This window comes from Camarhynchus parvulus, chromosome 1A, assembly GCF_901933205.1.
Source record: "Camarhynchus parvulus chromosome 1A, STF_HiC, whole genome shotgun sequence".
NCBI lineage: Eukaryota > Metazoa > Chordata > Aves > Passeriformes > Thraupidae > Camarhynchus > Camarhynchus parvulus.
This window is the reverse complement of record NC_044586.1, coordinates 648,884-674,100: the sequence shown is the minus strand read 5'-3', so window position 1 is coordinate 674,100 and position 25,217 is coordinate 648,884. Positions and strand designations below refer to the sequence as shown.

General features: G+C 45.2%; 1 protein-coding gene across 10 annotated transcripts in view; it reads left to right on the top strand.

The window, feature by feature from the left end:
- Nucleotides 1-25,217, top strand: part of SOX5 (SRY-box transcription factor 5) — a 604,730-nt gene that overhangs the window by 447,566 nt on the left and 131,947 nt on the right. For 9 of the 10 annotated variants that reach the window (XM_030959507.1, XM_030959511.1, XM_030959510.1 and 6 more), the window contains 3 exons: nt 7,569-7,655; nt 21,318-21,490; nt 24,059-24,127. In XM_030959507.1, coding sequence (XP_030815367.1) covers nt 7,569-7,655; nt 21,318-21,490; nt 24,059-24,127 — 329 coding nt within the window. The remainder of the gene's footprint in view (nt 1-7,568; nt 7,656-21,317; nt 21,491-24,058; nt 24,128-25,217) is intronic. The other variant, XM_030959516.1, reaches the window with a different exon arrangement.

The window sequence follows — 25,217 nt, the reverse complement described above, 5'->3', positions numbered from 1 at the left end:
GTGGTGGTGATGGAGTGGTGCAGTAAGAGTCACACGGAGGTGTGCTGGCCAGAGCGCCACAGCTCCCTGATATTGGAACTGGGATGTTTGCTTCAGCTCTGCGAGTTTGTGCTGGAGTCTAAAAAACATTTTGTGTGTTAAAAAAAGCCCCAGACCCACAGAACCCAAGAGCACAGCACTTTCTGGCCAGGCACAGAAGCCCCAGGTAGTGTTGTGCTCAGCACCACATCTTTGCTTCTCACGCCTGAGCAACCATGTCCCACACTGGAACAATATTTACATTCATAGAGGTGTTTCCTAGTGTCTGCTCCAAAAGTTTAAACTGCTTTTAGACTGGTGAAAAATTGCAGTGCTTCCTGGAAGGCAAGAGAAAAATGTATGTTTTGTGGTCTTTGATTTCCAAATTTAAATACATTCTGTGTTGTGCCTGCTCATGATTCATAGTGTCTTGCCTAGCTGCAAGTAGTTCCCTAAAAGCATGATTCTGTTGATGGAGAACCATATGTGTATGCAGATGCTGCATGTCTATGTAACCTGCTGATACCAACCATTCCTTCGTAATAGTTGCTTTATTTTCCTTGCTTTGGAAATTGTTTCTGATTTTGTATAGTTAAGAGCTTCTTAATAAAAAAATGGGGGCATAAACAGAGAAATTTATTTGATCTATGTGTTTCTGTGCTCTGTTAAAAGCAGGGTGGAAATGTGCCCTTAGTTTTGTTTCCTGATTTAGGGCAGAGAGGGTTTGTTGTGGTGCCGGAGCAGAGAGCAGGATGCCATGGGGTGGTAGGTGAGGGTTGTAGGAACTCTGGGTGGAGCTGTGGCTGACAGGTGGAACGTATTTATGAGCACAGCAGGAGAAAAAGGTGAATAATGGGTGCCAGCTCAGTGTTTGCCAGTGCTCTCTTAATACAAAGGAAGGTGCTTGCCCGAAGTGGGAGGTGTATGAGGCAATGCTGAAGTTCATTCATGATAATTTGTGCCAGCCACATACTCCTCCCTCTAGGAATAGCTCCTGTTGGCAGGGAATGTTTGGTGGTCTGGCTGGGCATTGAGCAACCCTTGGCTTCTCTCTGTTCTTGCCACACTTTGTGTCATCATCCTTGCCCAGGCCAGACGTCCTCTGTGGATATTCTCCGTTCAGTCAAAGGAAGAACAGAGACAATTCTTCCCAGGAAAGTCTTAGAGGAAAAGAATTAAGACAATTACTATCTCTTTTTCTGTACCCATTGTTTATAGGTATGGTTCTCCAGAGTGTGCTATTCGTGGCTCACCAATAGTGAGAGGTTTTCTCTTCGAGACCAATGAGGTCTCAGTTTAATGAGTGAGATATAAAGCTCACAACTTCTTGCTAATAAATTATTATTCTGTTTGTCCTTCTGATGGCTGGAGTCATCCATTCCACCCCTGGCTCAACAGTGTCCATCTTCCTTTCACTTTTTCCCAAGAAATGTCTCTCTCTCAGCGCAGGGCAAGATCTGCTCACTGTGGTTACAGAGGAGGGAACCTTTGGGCCCCCATCCTTGGGTATCAGACACCCTGCAGCTGGGGGGCTCCAGGGCTCACCCTTCTCCTCCTCCTTGTAGTCAGCTTACAGCAGCCTCCTGCCCTTCAATCATTGCTGCCTCTGTAACATCAGAGCTTTCTCTCCCACTCCTTCCTCAGACATGGCTCTTCTGGACCTGCCTGGTGTGCAGAGCTCCTGTTCCTCCCCTTGTCTCAGCACAGCTGGGGGAACTGTGTGCCTTTCTCTGGGACCAGGCAGCTGCAGCACACCCAAGTTTGCTTTCAGTCAAGGATCAGCAGGAGCAGAGAGGGCAATGGAGATTTGGCACTGAGCACATTGCCACTGAGCACATTCTGAGCTTGTGTGAGTGGATTTCTAGGAGTGTGACCCTGGAGCATGGATTGCAGAGCTGCTGGAGAGACTGGGCATGGAGGGAATGCTGGGTTTTGGACCCAGCATTGCTGTGGGACTGGGTTTTGGAAGGCTCCAAGGCAGGCCCAGGTACATGTGCATCTGTGCTGCCACTGAACTGAGAGCAGGATTAGTCCACTCCCAAAGGGGAGCTACAATGCTCCAGAAAAAAAAAAAAAAGCTTCAGGAAGTAGACTAAATTCAACAGAATTCCATCAGACAGTGATAAAAATTGTGCTTCTCTCTTACTATGGCTCTGTAGCCTCGTCCCTTTCCTGGAAACAAACCACTCCTTTCCCAGCGTGAAAACTTCAGGGCTATTGAGCAAGGAAGTCAGTGAAGCTGTATTTAAATATCAAATGCACGAGTAGAGGGACAGTGACATGCTTGTTAGCATACCAAAAATCAGATTAAAAAGCCTTTAAATGTTAATTTACTGAGATGATTTGCTTTCCAGTAGTGCACGGGCAGTTCCAGGGATGCACAGGCTCAATCTGCTGATTCAGACAGGTGCCTCTTGGCCAGTGTTTAGTTGATGGTTCCTCCTCTTCTTTCCATCCCAATCCTTCTCTTTGGTGCCCTCTCTGCAATCCTCTTCTGCAGCCCCATGTAACACTCCTCATGGTGTGTCTGGAACCAATGTGTCAAACAGCACTGAGTTACTGTTCACAAACAGGCTGTGAGCAAGTCTTGCAGGTGAATTCATCCTGTGCTGAGACCTGGGACTGGTTTGCTTTGTGCCATAGGACCTACACTGCAGATAGGTACTGGGGAGGACTCTCAGCTCAGGTGGGGCTTGGGAGAGGAAAGGAAGAGTCAATTCTGGGTTCTTCTCAAAGGGTGAATTAGGAGTTGTTATGAATGCTCAGAACACCATGTGTGGCTTTTTGGAAATGCAGAGCAGTGTAATGCATTGCTGTCCTGGTGCACATCCAGAAACTGTCACGATATAGCTCAGATTTTGCACATAGAAAACATGATTTTGGGGAATCTAAGAGGAGAGGAACAGAGTAGGGATCAGAAATGGCAGTTCCTGTGTGCAGGCCTCCTGTCCCCGTTTCAAGCTGCACATCCTATGTGCAAGCATTAAAAGTTTTCCTGAGTTTCCTGTGAATCCAGAGAATGCCTGCCTTGCAGACAAGAGACAGTGTTTATTTCTTCTCTTAATTTGAGAGCATCATCTTCCCAATCAGGTCTAAAAAAAGCTGAACAAAGGATGACTTTGTTTCTGTATAACTCATGGAACCTCTACTGTCGTAACCTTTGAAACAGTTATTTTTATTTAAGATGTGTAAATTTCAAATCTTTTTTTAATGGGGTACATAAATGACATAATAAATGTTTCTTTCCAAGACATGGTGCATAAGGTATTTCACAAGCAGTTACTGAAATGTGATAGGCTGAGTATATGAATAGCATATTTTATGTAAGTACAAGATGTTAACATGGTATATAATAGAATTAAACAAGCTGTAATCTGATCTAGCTCTTTGGCTCCGTAAAGCTGTAGGGGTGGGGAAGCTATTGTCTTTCAGAATTAAAGTTCTTTTTAAGTATTAAGAGAAGGATGATTATTTGCTGATTCTGTGTCAGAATTGTGTTGAAGTGTCTTATGTAAAAATGACAGTTCAGATCAAGAGAGGTTTGAGACTAAGTTAGGACATCAATTTAATATGATTGCTTGGGGGGTTTTAAAGGAAAAAAATCTATATAATATTATTTTGAATAGTTAACATACCGTATTTCAACAGGGGAAGCACTGATTAGATCACCACAATCTATTTTATGCCATCAGGATTGCTGAGGGGGCTTATAATTGTGTTAAATTTTCATATTACTCATATCCACGCATTAATGAACAGATGCATTGTTACTATTGGGATTTTGCCATTTGGCCTTTCACATCTCTAATCGCGATTTCCTACTGAGCTCTTTACCGTTCTCGCAGAAATTCAGTCATTGATACATGGCCGTTCTCGGCGTTCATCGCTCCCCCCTTGTTGGTGCGCGGCGCCGCTCGCACTGCTGGGCTGGAGCGGGAGAGCTCCGGGTGCCCGGGCAGTGACACCGGTACCGGTACCGGCCGTTCCTCGAGCCGTCGAGCGGGCAGGCCGCCCCCGCCCCCCGCGGCGCGGCAGAGCTCCGGGTGCCCGGGCAGTGACACCGGTACCGGTACCGGCCCGGCCGTTCCTCGAGCCGTGCAGGGGCAGAGCTCTGGGTGCCCGGGCAGTGACACCGGTACCGGTACCGGCCGCTCCCCGAGCCGTGCAGGGGCAGAGCTCTGGGTGCCCGGGCAGTGACACCGGTACCGGTACCGGCCGTTCCTCGAGCCGTGCGGCGGGGCAGAGCTCCGGGTGCCCGGGCAGTGACACCGGTACCGGTACCGGCCGTTCCCCGAGCCGTGCAGGGGCAGAGCTCTGGGTGCCCGGGCAGTGACACCGGTACCGGTACCGGCCGCTCCCCGAGCCGTGCGGCGGGGCAGAGCTCCGGGTGCCCGGGCAGTGACACCGGTACCGCCCCGGCCGTTCCTCGAGCCGTGCAGGGGGCAGAGCTCCGGGTGCCCGGGCAGTGACACCGGTACCGGTACCGGCCGCTCCCCGAGCCGTGCAGGGGGGGCACGGGAGCCGCGGACAGCGGGGGAACGGGCAGGCACGGGTTAGGACAGGCTGGGCTGCCGCCAGGCAGGGATGATGGCAACCTGGGGTTCGGGCAAACTGGGATTCAGGCAGGCAGAGATGCCGGCAAACTGGGGTTCGGGCAGGCAGGGATGCTGGCAAACTGGGATTCAGGCAAAATGAGATTAGGGCAGGCAGGGGTGCTGGCACACTGGGGCTCGGACAAGGAGGGATGCCAGCAAACAGGGATTAGGGCAGGCAGGGATTCCGGCAAACTGGGGCTCGGGCAAGGAGGGATGCTGGCAAACTGGGATTCCGGCAGGCAGGGTTTCGAGCAGGCAGGAATGCCGGCAAACTGAGATTCGGGCAAGGAGAGATGCTGGCAAGCAGGGATTCAGGCAGACTGGGGTTCGGGCAGGCAGGAATGCCGGCAAACTGAGATTCGGGCAAGGAGAGATGCTGGCAAACAGGGATTCAGGCAGACTGGGGTTTGGGCAGGCAGGAATGCCGGCAAACTGAGATTCGGGCAAGGAGAGATGCTGGCAAACAGGGATTCAGGCAGACTGGGGTTCGGGCAGGCAGGAATGCCGGCAAACTGAGATTCGGGCAAGGAGAGATGCTGGCAAACAGGGATTCAGGCAGACTGGGGTTCGGGCAGGCAGGAATGCCGGCAAACAGGGGTTCGGGCGGCAGGGATTCAGGCAAACAGGAATTCGGGCGGGCAGCGCAGCGGGGCTCCGGCAGCCCCGGCTCCTGAGCGGCTCCTGTAGCTTTAAGGCAGCAAGTTAGGCAGCGGACTTGTGCTTCTTCACGAGCGTAGCACGGCGAGTGTTTTGTCCAGCCGCGGGGGAAAAGCTTTGTCGCGGACTTGGCTGACAATGGACTTAAAAGTAAGGCGGGCTGCTCGCGGTGCCTGGAGGCTCCGGAGCCCATTGTCAGCTCACAATGGATCCCTGTTGCCGCATTCCTGCTTTGCAAAGGTTTGTCGCAAGTGCCGCGTTTGCTCCGGCCTGTTTACACGCCGCTCCGGAGTTCGCAGAAACGCACGGAGCAATAATAATTAAATATATATATATTAAAGAAAGAAACAAGGGCAAGGGGCAGTGTTTGTCTGACCTATTCACGCTGTGGGGAATGGTTTCCATCGAGGGGACGGACGAGGTTGAGCAGCGGCCGGAGCCCGGCGGCGCCCCCGGCTCAGCGGCCGCGCTCGGGGCGGGCTCCGGCGGCATCCCCGGGGTTCCGTGGGCTTCGAGACACCTTTGGGCATCCTGGCGGAAACATCTCCCTGCGGCAGCCCGGGAACAGCCCGGGGAACCCCCCGAGGCCACAGGAGAGAGCTCGGGGCGCTGCCCGGTGAACAAACCCGGAGCGGACCCAGCGCCTCCTGTGCTCTCGGTGCCATCCGGAGGTTGTCGCTGCTCTCGCGGCCGGACAGCGCCCGGCTGTCTGTCTGTCCGTCCGTCCGTCCGTCCCTCTGCCTGCGAGCGCACGGGCTGGTGGATGAGGGATGCAGGAGGGCATCCCTGGCACGGTGTTGCCCTGGGCATCGGGGCTGCGCCCGGCTGTCTGTCCGTCCGTCCCTTGCCTGCGAGCGTACAGGCTGGTGGATGAATCAGGAGAGCATCCCTGGCACGGTGTTGCCCTGGGCGGGCCCGCTGTTGTCCGTCCCTCTGCCTGCGAGCGTACAGGCTGGTGGATGAGGGATGCAGGAGAGCATCCCTGGCACGGTGTTGCCCTGGGCATCGGGGCTCGCCCGGCTCCGAGCCCCGAGCTGCGGCTGGGGACGCGAGGTGCAATTAGCCAAACGAGATAATGAAGGTTGCTCGTAATGGTTTTTACTATGGGGAAAGTTAACCAGTCGCTAATAATGGTACGGTCTCTAGGCCAGACGGTCCCTTTGATAAGTTAACGTGCGCTCCCTTTATGCTCCTGGTAGGGGGTAAACAAATGCCTGAACAAATACAAATACACATAAACACCAGCGCGGAGAATAGCGGTATATGTCTTAGATCCAGATAATAAGTGTGGGTATTGTTATTTAGATGGCACATACTGGGACACTTATCTTTTAGTACACTCCATTTTCTAACTGAATGCAGTGCTAATCGTGGGATTGAAAGCTATTGTAATTGTGTACCCATCTAAATGCTGACAAGAATATACAATTACATTGTTTGGAATTGAGTTTAATGTTCTCTGAATTTTATTAGCATTTATATTTACTTATGCATTAAAATTCTACACAAAAAGAGGTCAGAACACAAGAGTTGCAGACATAAATATCAGACCCATCCACACCCTCGCTGCATTTTTCCTGAAAATACTGAAAAAATATATTTTATTTTATTTTTAAAGGAAGTGATAGAATCTGAAATGAGCAAATAATGGGTTTCCATTCTAAGCGATGCCTTTTCTCCCTCTGGATTTTGCAGTCTTTTGAAGCTTTTTTCCATACCCAACTTTTTATTATTATTTATAATGTGTGTGTTGCTGGAAAATCTTTCCACAGTGTGCTTACCACCACACGATGTTTAAACACACATTATAAAGTGGATGTAATTGTAAAGACTCAGAGGGATATAATTACATGTAGCAGATTTAGGAGCTAATTCTTTGCTTCTCTCTCTCTCTTTACTCCGCATTTTATCAACATAATTATTTTTTGACTGCAGACTAACACCCAAAAACTGACAGGCATCCATTATAGGCAGCAACTTGTTCACCAAATTGAAAAACAATGAACTGCAGGTTTATGTGTGCCCATTGTAATACAGAATTACCGGAGCTTTGTTCCACTAGAGGAAAAAGCTAATGGTTTTGAAACAGCAGGTGACAAAACACATTCAGTTTTTTTCTTTTTTGTTCCCTTTTTTTTTCTCTTCCCTCCCCTCTTATCAGTTTGTTGATGAAGTCATTACGAACTGGGGGCCCAGAATAGGGTTGGCCTTATTTTTAGCAGATAGACTTTTAATGAGTTCTATTGTGGAGACAGTCATGTTGATTTGCTTACGTTTTTTTTCCCCCCCTTCACTCAGAAACTCCCAGTATTGAAAAGCTACTATCAAAGGACTGGAAAGACAAGCTTCTTGCCATGGGATCAGGGAACTTTGGAGAAATAAAAGGTAACGCTGTTTCTCTGCTAAAGGAAATTGAGAATGAATATACAGATACCGCTGGCTTTGTGGAACTTTGTCTGCTCCTCTTCCCCTCCCCTTCAAACACGGTAATTCGGGGTTTAAATGAAATGTGTGCACTCCCATCTGTGATCATATAAATCAATGGAATGCTGTATTGCCCTAAGTGAATGAATTTACATTAAGCTTTTGTTGCGTATATTGTTCTCTGTTATAAACGAGCACATCCTATTGCTGGATGGGGGGAAAAAAAGTCAGTACCAGACATATGTGGTACCAGAGTATAGCAGAGCTCAGTTTCTGGAATTTGAGGGTGATCTGATTTCCTTGTTTATTTTTGGGCAGATTTCGATGATGTAGATTTTTTTTTTCTTTTTTAGCACATAGGGAAGAATAAAAAGAGCAAAGTTTGTGTAATGGTACCTCTAGGTACTGAAATTAGCCAGTGCAGATTTTAAAAGACAGCGTACAACATCTGTGCACTAGAGCATGTTCTTTTAAAGCCGTACTCCAGAAGGAAAATGACAAAATTTGACCACTCTCCAGCAGCAGTAGTTTCTGCTTTGCCAAGATATTTCCCCATTTTATATATCTAGGTCGTTTTAGGGAACCTGTGGTTGTTTGTTTTCATGTAATTTAATATTTTTATAATTCCTCTGCAGTGCTTATGATGAGGAACTCACTCAAAACACACGAGTCAGAAATTGCAAGTTTTCAGAGCAGCCATTATCACTCTGAAAAGAAGCAGTGGCTCTGATTCTTCTCCCGTTTATAGCAGCGTGCATCTGGAGTAGCAAAACCCAAGCCAACGTTGTTTTGGAAATGTGAAAGTAGAACGAAATTAAAATTAAGCCCTTCTCCTCCTGTGTTTATAAACAGGGCTTAGTTTCCGTCCATTACTTTGGGATGTTTATCTCCTGATGTTGTCCCTGCTCTGGAGATGCTCGCTCAGGCAGGCTCCCAGACCTTGTGCTGGCAGCTTTAGGGGCCCTGTGCACGAGAGGTGTGCAATATTCAGTAAAGCACACAGTACAAGATGCTCTCACAGGTTTGTGGGTTGGTGCACATGCAGAGAAAGTGTTATTTTAATTCTATGGGCCTTCCAGCCTGTCATTGATAAGCCACCAGCGTTAGCCTGTGCTGTTCCACTGCCTTACCCAAACAGGAAAATACTCCCCTGGTTTCCCCAGGCTTCTCCCCAGGAGGCTGCAATTCAAAGGTATACATTCATTACACATGTGGGATAACTTTTATAACAGAATGCAGAGCTCCAGCCCCCAACAGGCTGAGAGGTTGTTGTGATGATGATGATGATGATGATGATGATGGTGATTATTATGGCTCCAGAGGCCCAAACTCTGGGTTCTTCATTCCTGCTCCATGTGTGTAAAGCAACAGGTCTCAAAAAGGAAGGGCAGCCCCTGGGCTTACGTGGCAGTTCTGGGTTTTAAAAGCACTTTGTTTCAAAATTACATCACCCTTTGCATGATGTGATGCATCTTTGGGATGTTTCAGGGAGAGAGTATGGGGAGACATCTTTGATACCCACTTTTGGGCATGCATTTCAGCAGATCTTGCACGGTGTGTGGAGCCTCTTTAATTCCTGACGCACTGGAACCTTTAGAAGGACTCCCAGTGATTCTCCAGTGCCTCTGCACTCTGTGGAGCTGCTCTGAAGAGTGCTGTGCACTGAGAAGGTGGTCTGTTCCCACTGCCTGTGATCTTTTTCTTTTGGAGGGCAATCTTTTTTCTCCCTTCCCCTTTTTCCCTTTCACAAGCTAAACTTGAAAGCAGCAGCAGCCAGCTATATGCTACCACCAGAGAAATTCAACAGTCCTTTCAGTCGTGCCTGGGGGAGAGGATGGGGAGCAACAGCACAGCCTCAAAGAAGACTTTTCTTTGCTTTAATTTTTGGTTTTTAGCTTTATATTTTGAACACAAGTCGAGTTATTGTTCTGCAGCTCTGTTCAAAGGGCTCACATCTGAGGCTTTTTAGTGTGACTGTGGTTCTGTGGTTGGGGGCATGGTTATTAGGTGTTTGGATCAAGTTTGGCAGTAAGCTGTGAAAACAGGCACTGGTTTATTTTTCCTACTGACTGCCGTGACAGTTGCAATTATTGTCCATTGTTCCTAGGTGGCTGGAAAGGAGGGAGGATACAATAGAGCATTGCCCTCTGGGGGTAAATGAATTTGACTTACAGATTCTTGGGGGGTCAGGCAGGCTGATTATTTAGTGCCCAGGAATGTGGTTTTCATGGCACCATCAGCCCCGAGCAGCCCACAAACAATGGCTCAGCTGTACTGCAGCTATATTTAGTGAGGCAGCAGGAAAGGTGTGCAAGTTGAGCCGCTCTGTACCCACATACACACGTGTACAAACACACGTATATCATGCTGCAAAATGCTTTTGTCATTCTATAGTTACCAAGTTTTCCAGTTGTGATTTTTTAATTAACTTCTTTCTCTGTGCTTGGCCCAGCAGCTGCGTTTTTTCCGCCCCTCATTTCTCTATTAGTGATATTTGGAAACCCCCATTTAAGCACTGTCTTATGTTTAATACACCCTGGAATGTGGGCAGCGCTAGGAGCTGTGCTGCCCAACTGTCTTACACACTGAACAGTTTTTTCCATTTAACTGTTCAAAATTTCATTGTGTTTTTCATTAGGTCTGGGGGAGTTTTAGTACATCATGTGCAAAAAGGCTCAGCACCAGGCTACATATTGTTAATGCCCAAGTCTGTGTTATTACCATTGAGTTTTATTATCTGGGAGAGATTAAAGAAAGGGAGATGAAGAGGAAGACTTTATTTTCTATTAACGTGATTTCCTTTAAGCTAGAGAGCAGTAATATTTTATTAAAGACAGGGAAATTGGTGAGGGGTTGGAAGTGGCCAGGCTCCCATGTTCTGTACTCAGTTGTTTCTCTTGGTTGCTCTGTCACCTTTGGCTGCTGTTTAAACCCCCCTTTCTTCATCTACACACCCATAAAACAGAAGAGCCATCACTGAGTGTCTGCAGAGGCAGCTGCAGATTGAAGATCACACTTAGAAGGGTCTATATCCATGCAGTTACTAATTGAAAGGGAAATGGGTTGTTTTATTCCACAGCTGGACCCAAAGGTACTGCCAGGGAATGCTCTTAAAATGGGGCAAAGCCTAGAACCTTTCATGTCTGTAGAAACTGTAACTCAAATACCTGTGCTTGTTCAGAGAGTCTGGGGCTAAATTACAATTTTAACACTAGAGGTTTCTTAAGAAATTCTGTGTTTTGATATCTATGGAATTTTTACTGTGCTTAAAACAAGTTGCTGTATAGCAAAACCTACAAAAGTGCTGTTTAACTGAAGTATTTATAGTGAAGCTGTAAAACTGTATATTGACTTGGTTAAAGCCTGTTCAAACTTATATCCATCCTATTCAAAACTAGAGCTCAAAAGGCCTCTGGATTATCCTTGGATAATGCATTTTATTGGATTCAGTGGAGCAGAGAGATCTTCAGGTCTCAAAGTGGTGGTGTAGAGGAAGGAGAATCAGCCCCTTTTCTGCTGTCAGTGTAACTGCCTTGTTAGCTGTGCACTGCAACAGGAAAGGAGCTGCTGTCCTCCAGTGTCTCTAGGGAAGGTATCAAAATACATTTATGTCTTAATTATCAGTGATAATTTCTATTAAAAAAAAAACTTATTGATTAAATTATAGAATGAAGCTTCTCTTTCACTGGTGCTGGGCCTCAGGTGGGTTGTCCAGCCTTGCTCACACTGGGGTGAGTGAGGCAGCTTTAACCATGATGAGAACTCCTCTTAAAACTCCCTTGGTGTGCACAAAGCCTTGCTGCTAATCTTGTCCATCTCTCTACTGAAACTTGGCAAGACACAGCAAGGCATATTTTTTATGTTCCCCACTTAGCTAATTTTGAATAGGTGTGTGGTACAAAAGGTTGAACAGACTTCTGTTTCCAATCTTTCTGAGCTGGTTTTCTCTTGAAGGCATTGTTAACAGAGATTGTGCCTCAAGAAAGAGGGGGCAGGTCTGAATCTGATGTATTTTTGTTGTAGTTTGAAAGACCTTTTGTATTGTGTGGGTGAGTTTGTAAACAGCTCAGGTGAAGTTCTCCGCACTCCCTGTGAAAGGGATTGGGTTAAAGTCAGCTCTTCATTGTGTCCGTGGAAATCTGGGTGACTCTGGAGGCTGTGCTGGAGTGAGCACAGGTTTATGGAAAGTGAGATTAACCTCCCAGCCCTGCTCTGCAGCTCACCAGAGCACAGAGGTTTGGTTTGTATGGGGAGCTGGGTTCCAGGTCTCAGGGTGACTCTGGAGTGAGCACAGATTTATGGAAAGTGAGATTAACCTCCCCACACCACAGCACAGAGGTTTGGTTTGTGTGAGGAGCTGGGTTCCAGGTCTCAGGGTGACTCTGGAGTGAGCACAGATTTATGGAAAGTGAGATTAGCCTCCCAGCCCTGCTCTGCAGCTCGCATCTCACAGAGGTTTGGTTTGTGTGAGGAGCTGGGTTCCAGCCCCAGGGAGTGTCAGTGCAGGTGCTGCCAGGCTGGTGTGATGAGAGATGGAGCTGTGCTTGCTGCAGACTCTGCTTGTGCCCCTGTGCTCAGGGGATGGGGCACCAGAGAGTCGGCAGTGAGGGGTTTTAGGGCTGCCAATGATGGCTAAAGAGAAATAATCCATTCAGCGATACTATAGCTCATCAGAGCCCCTGAATTAAAGACATATGTTATGTAGATTCAATGTATGGATTAACAGGGATAATCTGGTAGGTGACACACAGAATCTTGAGATAAGTGAGCTGTGCAGATTCCTGTATGGATTGTGAGGGATAATTCCAGTTAAGTAATGCTGCACAAGTTGAAGGCAAGTAAGCTCTGGGTAGTGCTCAGGTTATGTGCAGTAATCCAGTGAGTGACACTTTGGATCACATAATCTGTAAACTAAAGACAAGAAATTCTGCATTTACATGTGGACAGGAAGAAGGAGGGGGAAAGGGAGAGAGATTATTCATGGGGAATACACTGGGTTTAAACCTTTGACTAATGCAGCGCAGATCCCCAGGAGATGTGTCAATTTTCCATTTGCAAATTAAGGGTTCAAAAATGTTTGCAAACTTGTGTCAGCTCTGGGTGTTCTGCATTATTTTTTTTTTCTGTGAGTAGTATTGTAAGTGGAGTGGCAAGAGAAGGAGGGTGAGAGTCATAAGTGAAGGAGGTATGTTGGATTGTCAGCTTTTAACCACGATAAATTCAGCATTTCACTATAAATTCAGTATTTCACTATAAATTCAGTATTTGTTGCAACCTACTTGGTGTCGTCTTCTTTGTGTTTACTTTTTGGAGGGGTTTGATAGCAGCAAATTGCCAATGGAGCTTTAGTGCTTTGTTAACATCCCAGAAGTGCTGGGGTGCACGGGATCCTGCCCAGGTGCAGCCAGGGGATCCTGAGTTTCAGGAGGAAATCTGGCAGGTTGGTCACAGGGCAGTGTGGTGCCCTCAGGCTGCAGAGAGGCAGCCAGGGCTGGCTGAGCCAACACAGAACTTCTCCAGGCCAGAAGGAAGCCTGGGGGAGAGGTGGTGGCTGCATGGAGCTGCTCCTATTTGACCTAGAATGGGAGGTTGGCTGAGGGCTGTGCATGGGGAAGGGAGGGTTGGAGGAATCCTTTTTAAAGCCTCTAAAAATGTTATTTTATGGCAAAGCAGCTAATTCAGGTTGTTCTGGATTTTTGTACATAAAGGTATTTAACTTGGTCTCAAAAAGTCAGGTTCTAATTTTATTTTTAAGATGTGATTATTGATAGAGATAACGGAATGAAATTGAACTAATTGAGGTAGTAAATGCCAATGACTATGTTTGAACATATGGGGGCCAAACCCACTGTATTTAAAAATTGTTCAGAGAGCTGGTTGACAAAAGGGTCCTAAAGCTGTGCTTCATGGTTCTAAAATTACCTGATAGGGCTGAATGTCACTGAGCTACAGCTGCCAGCTTGTCACAACAAAACAAATATACACACACACACTTTTTACTCTTTTTCCTGCTGCTGCATAAAATTCCAGCAGCGACTCCTATTTTCCTAGCCTAGTTCTAACTTGTCTAGACAGTGAAACAATGAGTAACCTCTGAGAAAGAGTCTCAGCACAAACAGAGTTGTCTGTTCCTTTTGTAACCTTGACAATGAGTTGCTAACCTGGTTGAATACCAAGCCTTGTTTGTGGTCTGCTGTACCAAAACTTCTTCCTGACAGCAAATGAGGAGTGCTCAGTGACAGCCTCTTTCCAGCCTTGAGACACCAAAGTGCTGGTTCGGTGCACAGCAGGCAGCTGAGCTTCTTTTTCCCCACAGAATATGAGTTCTTGAGGCTGGTAATGGCAAAAGAGGGTAATTGCTCATAATTTGGTTTTACTCATTCTTCACCTTGCTCTAAAATCATAAAAGATTGTCTGTCTGCTGAAATAAAAACCTTCCTTGTATCTCGCTGTCCTACAGCGGATTTTTACTTGTCAAACAAAAGATTCATTACATAAATCTGTGGGTACAGGCAAATCAGTGTGAATTGTGCACCTTTTCTTTCCTTGTTTCTGTTTCTGGAGCCTGTGGCTTGCCAGGTAAAAAAGCAGTCAGAAAGTTTTCTTTCGTTACACTGACTCGCCCCAGCAATAAGATGAAATAGTTGAATTTAGCAAGGTGGGTAGTTGTAAGATGCAGTCATTGTGTAGCAAAGTTGGCTTAAATTCTCAATGAAAAATGCCAGTTTTGTCCTGACAGCTGCAGGGTTCAGAGGCCTGAGAAGCTCTGTTCTAGTCCATAGTGAAGCTCTGCAGTATTGATCAGAGCAGCATCAGCACAAGTTCCCAGGCACAGACCCCCCCATCCCAGCAGGTACAGAATTTAAAGTGCAGTCCCACTGCTTGGCCATAAACATTTCACATTGCTCTTTAAAACAGGGGAAAGATGTTAAATTGTGAATTTACCTCAGCCACTTAGATGTGTTTCTCAGCCTGCTTTTCCTGGAGGAAACACCAGCTCCTCACTGCCTCGTGTGTGACTGCAGGTGATGTCAGCAGCACGAATGGGAATACTCCTCTTTACATTTATGTCATAAATAGATTTTAAAATTTTTATTTAGGGAGAGCATGACACAGATTAGCTTGCTTTAAAGTAGAAGAACACTCGGTAACCTGTCTGTTTTACTTTTCTGGTTTCCTTACTAAGCAAAGTATTGTTGGGTTTAGATGTCTAATAATGTCAAGGTTAAAAGTAGCACAAGGAGTGAGGAAAAAATAGTTGAGACTGGGATGAGAATGATACTGTGGAGGAAAGATGCTGTAGGAAAACCCTCTAGAAAATATAGTTATTTCATGAACTGCTGATAATTTTATTTATTCTTTGGATTTGATACAGTTAGGACTAGTAGGATTTTATTCTTTCTGAGGACAGCTTGATTAATAGATTATTCGGTTTGAAAAACCTTCATTTGTGTATCAAAACTGTAACCTTTGCTGGCTAAAAAAGCCTGCTGAAAAAGGAGAGCATTGCAGGAACTGCTTGGAGGTGACTCAGTGTTTAGCTCATGCATGGGGTGCAGCTCAGCCCGTGTCTCAGGGCTCTTACATCAAAGTCACAGAGGCTGTGCTGTGGCAGGGCTCTTGCTCCATGGGCTGGATGACATCAATAATTGCTTCATTCATAAGGGTCCCCTTGGCTGAAACCCTACCTAGTCTCCAACTGGGTCAAACACAGACTTAATTATCTATTTAACGTGTATTACTGTTAAAAGTCAGTGGGGAAATTCTTGGCCTTGCTGCAATAGTTCTGCTGGTGACTTCATCAGGGCCAGCAATAAAACCTCCTACACCACATAAAGTGCAGAATGACTTTCAGAGAGTTGCTAAAAACTTTGTGCTTCAGTTTGCTCTTGAAAAACATAATGCATGCCATCACCTTAATACCTGCAAACAGTCTTTAAGAAGATCAATTAGGTGGTGCTTTGAAATTAAAAAATGCTTTATTATTATAGATCTTAGCATCATTCGAATACAGAGCACTTCAAAATATTCTTATTTCCATTTAATGAGTTTTTCCCCCATAGAAAACTTTGTAGATACAGGAGGCTTTTTTTCCCTTTTGTAACCACAGCTAACGATACGAACATAATACAATATTATTATGTCTTCCAGCCTTTGTACTCGCACATTGTTTTCTTTGATTTCCCTTTGAAAGACAGATCCTGACAGTTCAAAAGCTGTTGAGGCAGTCCCTGTGACAGCATAAACTGGCTTGGCAGGTGGATTTCAGTGCCTGGGTGGGTGAGTGTGCTCAGAGCAGCATCCCCAGCAGTTCCTGGGGAGGGGACAGAGGGTTTGGGGACAGCCCTGCCCCTGGGGCACACACATCCCTCGGCTGGCTGGCAGCAAACACTCCCACTGCCTCAGCATTTGCTGCAAAAGCTGAAAATGCCTGTTACAGAAAATACTGGCTTTCCCAATTTCTCATTTACATTCTCATTCTGTCTAATAAATTATAACAAAGTATTTACTGTTTTGATCGCAGAAGCAGTTCCTCTGCCTTTTTTTTGCTCTGGTTCTGTTTTGGGTGGGTATGCCAAGGTTTCTCCTGTTCCTTTTCTCACTTTAAGTGTGTCATTTGGTCATATTGGTGTCTTCATTCTAATGTTTATTAAAATGTTACTGTCACTGCCAGTCTGAGCCTGTGAATCAGAACTAAGAATGTGTAATAGTTTATTTCACATTTGAGTAAATTTCTTCTACTACTTTAAACACTATTATGGGTAGTGTTGATCTGAGATGGAGTTTAGGTTTGCCTAGAATGCCGCTAATTTGAGTCTTCTTTTATTGCCATCTGCTGTGGGTGCTGCATCCACAAACATGGGGTTTTTCCTGAGTTTCTGTTCACGGTGATAGAGGATAAGCTGACACATCTGGAGAGCATCTTTTCTCGGTTCTTTATGCAGCTACCAACCTGCAGTGTGTGCTTTGATGGCCCTTTGCCCGAGCTGTTCCCATCAGTTGTGGAAAATCCATGTTCTGCCATTGCAGTGATGGAGCACAGAGAGCACCCACAGCAACCTCCTGAAGGGCAGGTGGTTAAAGGCTTTGTTAGACATGAAATGTGCAGTATCTGTTTGTCTGGGCTCTCAGGGTAATTCAGAGCAGTTCTTGAGGCATTGTTTGGGGCTCTCACTCAGAACCTCTGTGGAGTGGTCCAGCTTGCTGTCAAGGTGTGCCCTGCAGTGATGAACACTTGGGGTTTCTGTCAGCTGGAGGTGGCTGCTGGGGACAGGGGTTTGCACCCCTCCCAAGTTCCAGCAGGGTCAGCAGCCCTGTGGATAGTTCATTAATTCCTGAGTGGCATCGTTTGAGCAGCTGTCTTTATTTTATTTGTTGTTGGCTTAGTTGCTTAAAATACTGACGTGTTTTGCCCTGTGAGCTGCAGGATTCTTTAAGTGGAAATCCCTTGGCTGCCAAGACACTTCAGACCATGATACAGGTTTGGATCTCGTGCAGGTTCACACAGAGAAAATAGTGAGGGTAGGATAAAAGTCCGCCATCCTTGTTTGCCTACAGCATCTAGAAAAGGGTGCAGAACCAACTGGAGCTCATAACTCTGTAGTGGTTTTTGCTGCACCAGGAAAAATTCCTGGCACTGATTGTACTTATGTAGTGACCCCACTGTTGGCCTCACCTCACCAATAAATAAATAACACTGTCCATGCTTTGGCCTTTGTATGTTCTGCAAAGGAATACATGATTGGCCATGGCAATGTGAAATGGCACTTTTGTTGACCATTTAAGAAAAATAATTATAGAAAAGATGTGCTAGGTAATAAGGCTAACATAAAAAACAACCAAACTTAAAGTAAATGCAAACATTTAACATTATTATCAAGACTGTCTGATTCAAGTACTTCCCTTTTTTTTTTTTAATTTTCACACATTTACAAGCCAGCAGTTACCTGCAAGATATGTCAAAACTATGATTCATCATCAGTGGAGCTTCCATGGATGTGTGAGTAAGACAAGGGGAAATGGCACAGAATTCCCCATCTCTCATTAGAGCCACACAGCTGATCCTTTTTTTTTTTTGCCTCTGGTTTTGTGCAGGTCACTTGAGAGTATGGCTATCCAAGTACTTACTTTGCAAGGAATTATTACCTCAAAGAATTGAAATTATCATTAAGTACTATTCCAGTTACTGGAAGGATGGCTTAGTCCTGGGAAAAAAAAGCACCTACTAAGCCATGTTTTCCAGGAAGTATTCTCCAAGAGAAGATTTTTTTTAATAAAGCTGATGCTGATAAATTTTCCCTTTTGGTTTATTAGCAAACTGAAATAGCTCCAGAAATATAATGCAAGAAGTCTGCCTTTTGTCAGGCTACTTTCACTCCAGCTGTATAAACCCCAGGAATAATGCATTGTACTTGGTAAGTAGGATATAAAACACCCCTTGTGGGCATTTCAGATTGTCTTTAAGAACGGAATAATAATAATGAAGAGAGTGAGTGGATGTGTGGCTGGCTGCAGTGTGCTGTTGGTGTCTGCTCTGGCAGTCACTGCTTGCTCTGAGCTCACAGTCATGGCTTGGGTCGGAAGGTCAGCAAGTCTTCCTGCAGTGCCCAGGGACACTTCCTCTGTTCAAAGCCCTGAAAACTGAACATTTCCAAGGATGGGGCATCCACCACTTCTCTGGGCAACTTATTTTAGTGTTTTACCACCTTCACTGTAAACAACTGCTTCCTTATTTCTAACCTAAATTGACTTTCTTTTAGCTTAAACCATTGCCTCCCGTCCTGTCACAGCAGGCCCTGCTTAAAAGGTTTGTCCCCATCTTTAAGAGCTTCTTGTAGGTACTGGAAGGTGCCTCTGGAGCCTTTATTTTCTCCAGGCTGAGCAGCCCCAAGTCTCTCAGCCTTTCTGAGAACAGCGAATAGAATAGATATAGAATAGAGAATAGATATAGAATAGCCAATAGAATAGATATAGAATAGCCAATAGATATAGAATAGAGAATAAAATAGATATAGAATAGAGAATAGAATAGATATATATATAGAATAGAGAATAGAATAGAGATAGAATAGATGTAGAATAGAGAATAGAATAGGTATAGAATAGAGAATAAAATAGAATAGGTATAGAATAAAGAATAAAATAGAATAGGTATAGAATAGAGAATAAAATAGAATAGATATAGAATAGAGAATAGAATAGATATAGAATAGAATAGATATAGAATAGAGAATAGATAGATATAGAATAGAGAACAGAACAGATATAGAATAGAGAATAGAATAGATACAGAATAGAATAGAAATTCTTTGAGAATAGAGCTCCAGCCCTCTGGTGATGCCCGTGGCCTCCCCTGTGCCCCTTCCAGCACATCCCTGACCTTGCTGTGCTCAGCACCAAGAGCTGCAGGCTGCACTTTGCTCCTGGCACTCAGCTGGAGCTGCTGCAGGGTTTTGCTGCCCTGTGCCAGCCAGGCAGGCTGGTGGGATGTCCCTGTCCCTGCCTGTGCCCTGCTCCCTCCCAGGGAGCCCAGCCCCAGCCTGGAGAGCAGCACGGCTTTTCTGCCTCTCCTGGGAACTGTGAGCTCTCTGCCTGTCACTTCACACATGTGGAAACAGTTTTCCACCTTTCAGATTAACTTAAAGATGGGGATTAATTTAACTTTACAAAGGGGTTTTTGATTCCCAGCTGAAAGCTGCTGTAGGAGCTGCAAATCCAGGGGTGAAGCAGCAGTGCTGAGTGTTGGTGTGTTTGACAGTGATTTCTTTCTGCTTGCCCTCACTCAGGGGCTGAGGCAATGCTGTGTGTTCCTTCTGTCTGTAGGACGTTCTTCCCCTCTCTCTCGTGCTTGCATCCACCCTCAGTGAAAGTTAGGAATAAAATATCTGCTGAATAGATAAATAAATGCAGAATATTTTGTTCTCAGGTGTTTCAGTGGCAGTAGCTGTGCATGGCAGTCTCCATTGGAGGAGCTTTATGGTAAACCCACGTGGGCAGGCCAGGCAGGGGCTGCCTCCTAGAACAATTCTGCACCCCTTGGAAACCCTGCACCTTTCTCCTGGGGAACAACAAATAAAGGATGCAAGAGTGGCAGTGGAAACCTCTGATTAATTCCATGGCCAGGTGGCAAATGCATGGCTTGTAGCAGCTCTCTGTCTCCAGTGCTGGAAGGAAAGCTCAGAGTTAGAAGTGTTTTCTTCAGCCCTGGGAGTGTTTTAGCACTGGCTTCCATTCCTTCTCACAGCTTTTAGCAGAACAGGTTTAAAGGCCTATGCTTTCTGTTGCAGTGTGTTTCTCAAGTTTCCAGCTTGTACCACAGTTTTTCTGGAGGCTTTATCTGAGAATATTCTGCTGTAGCTCTTTGTTGTGTGGTGAGAATATTTTCACAGAAATTTCTAGAACCCTAATGAAAAACAATGCAGTTGCATTTCTCCTGTCACGTTTTTTCTGGTGATTCTGTGTGGTTTTCCACCTGCATATGGCTGTCTACAAATGGATTTAAATGCTTGCACTTGGCTGATGTAGCAAATGGGATGTTGCTCGGGATCATATCATTGAAATTAGGTAAAAGTAACAAAAAAAAGGAAATTAAGCTAAATATCAAGCAAAGAGCCCTCCCAGTGGCACCTCAAGGGCTTTCAGAGCAAGAGCAGAGGATTCACCATCACAGCCATTTCAATCCAGTCTAGCAGGCTGTATGAAATATTGCAGGGAACATTCCTGCACTGGCAGGGGGGAAGGCTAAATGAGCTATTACCAGTAGCTCTCTCCATGTCTGACTGATAGTTGGATAGTTGGCTAGGAGCATGCTTGCTGGAGTCGCCAACTTTTTTTCTTTTTCCCTTTTTTTTTTTTATTTCCACTTGGAGAGCACTGGTGACATTGGCAGAAGAATGTTCCCTTATAACCACTGTCCTTCTGGGTAGAAAAATCACTTCTTCAGCATGATTATGAAAAGTGAGGTAGTGATTTCCTCTGTGTGTGTCTGCTGAACTCCACCATAAAAAACGTCTAACAACAGTGCAAATGAGAGTGGTGATGAGTTGGGTTTAACTCACATTTTGGATATGTTTATAAAAGAATTTGTCCCTTGAAATTGTACCTTGGTGGCAGCAACAGCAGTAGGAGTTACTGACAGTTTAAATACTGTATAATTTAATCCTAATCAGGGATGTGCATGATCTAACAGGTTATAGAGGGATGTTAATTACATTACATCAATGCTTTGACACTACAGAAACTGCATCTTTTTCCTAAGTTTCTGCCATAAATGTTGTTGTCTTACAAACTTGGAAGGGTTGGGCTTTTGATCCCCAGTGTTTAAAACTTGAAACTTCCTCAAAACAGGCAGTATTATTTCCCTCTGTTAATCTGACAGAAAGGCAGTGCAAAGAACCATTGAAGGGGGACCCCAGATCAGAGCCTGTGTGCAGATTTACCCTCCATGGCTCATTTTCCTGTAGAGGAGCAGGTCTTTGTGTGCAGCACATTGCAATCTGCTGCTGCTCTTTGCCTCTCCTGAAACTCTGCTTGCAGTAGAGCTGCAAAATCAAGAGAAAATAAAAGAGCTGCATGGCTCTAAACGTTCTCCCTTCTCTTTCTCCCCCACCATGTGATGCCCAGGGACTCCAGAGAGCCTGGCTGAGAAGGAGAGGCAGCTCATGGGCATGATCAACCAGCTGACCAGCCTGAGGGAGCAGCTGCTGGCAGCCCACGACGAGCAGAAGAAGCTGGCGGCGTCTCAGATCGAGAAGCAGCGGCAGCAAATGGAGCTGGCCAAGCAGCAGCAGGAGCAGGTGAGTGGTCATTGCACTGCCTGCAGCCCCAGCCACTCCCTGCAAGGGCTGCCCAGCAGCTTGGCTTTAGCCTCCATACCCGAAAAGTGCACGCAGGGTCTTTTCCGTTTGTTCTCCAAGGGGGAAAGGCTTGAACAAGAACACATCAGGAGAATGCTCTACAGTTTAATCCTAATCATAGATGATTTAACAGGTTATAGAGGGGTGTTAATGCTTGCAAATTTAATTTGCAATAGATCCATCTTGGAGCTGTGCAGAGCCTGCTGCCAGCAATGCCAAGGTGTGATGGTGGTCACAGGGGTCTTAGGGTGAGGGAAGAGACGAGGATCAGACTCCATGTTTCAGAAGGCTTGATGTATTATTTTAAGATATATATTACATTAAAACTATACTAAAAGAATAGAAGAAAAGGTTCTCCTCAGAAGGCTAGCTAAGCTAAAAATAGAAAGGAAAGAATGATAGCAAAGGTTTGTGGCTCGGACACTGTGTCTGAGCCAGCTGGGCTGTGATTGGCCATTAATTCCAAACAACCACATGAGACCAATCACAGATGCACCTGTTGCATTCCACAGCAGCAGATAACCATTGTTTGCATTTTGTTCCTGAGGCCTCTCAGCTTCTCAGGAGGAAAAATCCTAAGGAAAGGATTTTTCATAAAAGATGTCTGGGACACCAAGGCTGTGGGGTCAGTCTCTTCATCCAAGAGTTGGGCTGGATGCTCCCTGTGAGTCCCTTGCAACTCACAATATTCTGCAGTTCTGTGTTACCTTCACTACTGTTAGGGTTTTTGAACTGTCTGTAAATAAACAGGCACATCCAGCCCTCCTGAATAATCCCCCAAAGCCGCTTTAATTCAGAAGTACTGAGCAGGTATAAAAAGAACAAAATGCAGCACTTGCATTGTAAGGTGAGACATGAAGAGGTTGGGTTTTGCCAACCATGGAAAAAAGCAGAGAATAATATAAAGTCAGTGAACAAGTGTGACTTTTTTTTTCCTACACTTGAGAGGCTTGATTTTCAGTTTTTGCAAATGTGCCCTTCACTGGAAATGCAAACATGCTTTTCACATGTGATCATTTCCAATGGGCACACATGGACACACAACATTTTAGGCAAAAACTTAACTTTTCTCACAGATTTCACTGGGCAGATTTTAACAGAAATTAATGTCTGCTTTTGTACTTGAACGCAAGCAGAGAATATTTAGATATCTAGTTTAAAATTTTATCACACAATTGCAGCTCTGTGAGTTTTAAACTCACAAAATTCTTTGAAATCTGTCATAGTTGTCATATTCAGTGTCGGTATTGTACTTAAGCAAGTCTTAAGATTTCTAAGGCACTGCTGCTACCTTCAGACATTTAAGCCTTGTTTTCCCCTGGTTTTAATGATTTAAAATTATTAATTTAATTATTTAAAAACCTTATCTTATTTTGGCCTGAACTCCCACATGGGGAGAACAGAAGTGACTTACCTTGAGCTGCAGAATTTGCATCCTGCTGTTGTTAGGACAGCAAAGGTAGGGGAAGGAGTGAAGGTGGAATTGGCAATTCTTTCACCAGGAGACATCCTGTACCAGCTATTCCCTTCACCCTGCCTCCTAAAGTCACCAGTGCCACAGGGATTTGAAAGTGAAAAAGAAAATGAAGACAGTAGAAAAAGGCAAAGAGAAATTAGGATAACTAGGATTTCTTTTAATTGAAGAAATTCTGTTATTTCTTTATTATGCAGAAATTAAAATACCCAAACTCTGAAAAAATGTAGTGATAAAAATTATTTTTCTTTCTAAAAGAAAGGCTCCATTCTTGCTTTTTAAGTTCAAGGATGGTTTGTCTCCCTCCAGCCTTTAGAGCTCTTAACTCCGTTCTGCTAGTGTCTGGTTTTTCCCTTCATGGGTGTAAAATGTGTCCCCAGCAGCATTTGCAGGGATTTAGGGAGAGGGAGGGTGGAAGTCCTTCTGGAAAAGGCACTTGGCTTTGAGAGGAGCCTTAGAAGGGCTTCACAAAGCAGGCTCATGTTGAGCCTTGTGGCCTTGCCTGCCCCTCAGCTCCTTGCAGCTGATACACACATTGGAGAGCCAGGGATTTTTCCAAGCTCACTTCCAGTCTCTTTGTGCCTGTTGCTACATTAATAAAAGTACACTAAGAACCTTGCTCCATGGTGTCAGATTGCTGGTTTTTAAAAACTTTCTGAGCAGGTGGTGCCAAGCAGAAAAGTATTTCTGGCCATCCTACTTTTTTGCTTTTTCTACCCTTCTCCAGCATTTTTTGGTTTCTCTGCTGGTGTTGTTCTCTCTCCTGGGGAATTTTGGCAGTGCCATTTCAGTAAGATTTCTGCCTAGGTCCTTGTCTTATGCACAGCACAGCATTTTCCACAAGAGTCCCTTTCCCACTGGTGTTAGCAATGAATTGAACACGCGTCCCTTGCTTCAGCAGCAGCCTCTGCCCTCGGAGGTTCCTTAGCTCACAGGAGAGGTTTGAAGAACTAAGCAGGGTCAGAGCTTCCTGTGGATGGACTCTGGGAATGGTGATCCCTATCTCATGTTTCTTCTGTGCAATTTCTTCACAGATTGCAAGACAACAGCAGCAGCTTCTGCAGCAGCAGCACAAAATTAACCTTCTTCAGCAGCAGATCCAGGTCAGAGACACGTCTCCTCCCACACCCCTGTTACTCTTCCTTTCCCTTCCCCACGCTTTCCCTCAGCCATTGTTGCCACAGTTTCTTTAAGAATCTCTGCAGTTGGCTGGCATCTTGTTCATGGAAACACAAGAGGATTTTACCTGTCATTTAGCAAAAAAAAAGGTCAGGTTTTGGAAGGCCTTATATGATTAGCACGGTTTTTGTAGGGTCGGGAAGAAGTTGTTAGAGGAGCTGGTCATGCAAGCAGGATATAATATAAAATAATTCAGGCATTTGCAGGACCAATCCTCTTTCCTCAGGAGTGACAAAAGCATTGCCAGAAAGAGTTTGTTTGGAACCAGTGTCCTACAGCTCTGTGTTTGAGGCTTTGCTGAGGTGATTGATAATCTTCAGTGATTGATAATCAAGTGCACCTTCTTCCCCCTGCCTGAGGTGTTGTGAAACTGGAATTTTTTATTTATGCAGAAGTATTGTGTGAGTGAGAAGCTGGCCAAAGGGCTGGTTAGATTCAGGAGAGCAGCTGTGTAAGTTTCAGGTACCTGCAGGTTTATTCCCAGGAGTAGAAGAAGTTGTTAAACCAGCATACCCAGTAAACTTCATACTGTATTCAGAAGTTTCTTTTCATGCCATTGACTGTATTTCATTATTTTTCTTCCATGTGCATGCCCCTGTTTTGGGAACAGTGCAAATCTGCTTGCCTGTGGAATAACAGGAATGGTTAATAAACATAATCCATGGAATAACAAAGGACGGGTTTGACTTTACAGATACCTGGGACCAGGGTGGGATCTCTGGCTGTTTAATCATGCAGTTTTGTACAGAGCATTGCACGCTGCTGTAGACTGGGTTCTGTTTGTTCAGTAGCAGCAGGATTCTCCTTCCAAAGCTTTTCATCAGCATTTCAGAGGGAGTTGCCTAAAATTGTCAATCACAATTGTAAGCCTTTTAACAAAACCTAATTCCAGGCAGATCAGAGGAGCTCCCTACTGGAAGAAAACTTGGCTCTGTCATTCCAGGGACATTCTGTCCATATCTGGACTTGGGCATTTATAGAAAAACTCCTGGGAAGGTCCATCCCTCTGTTATA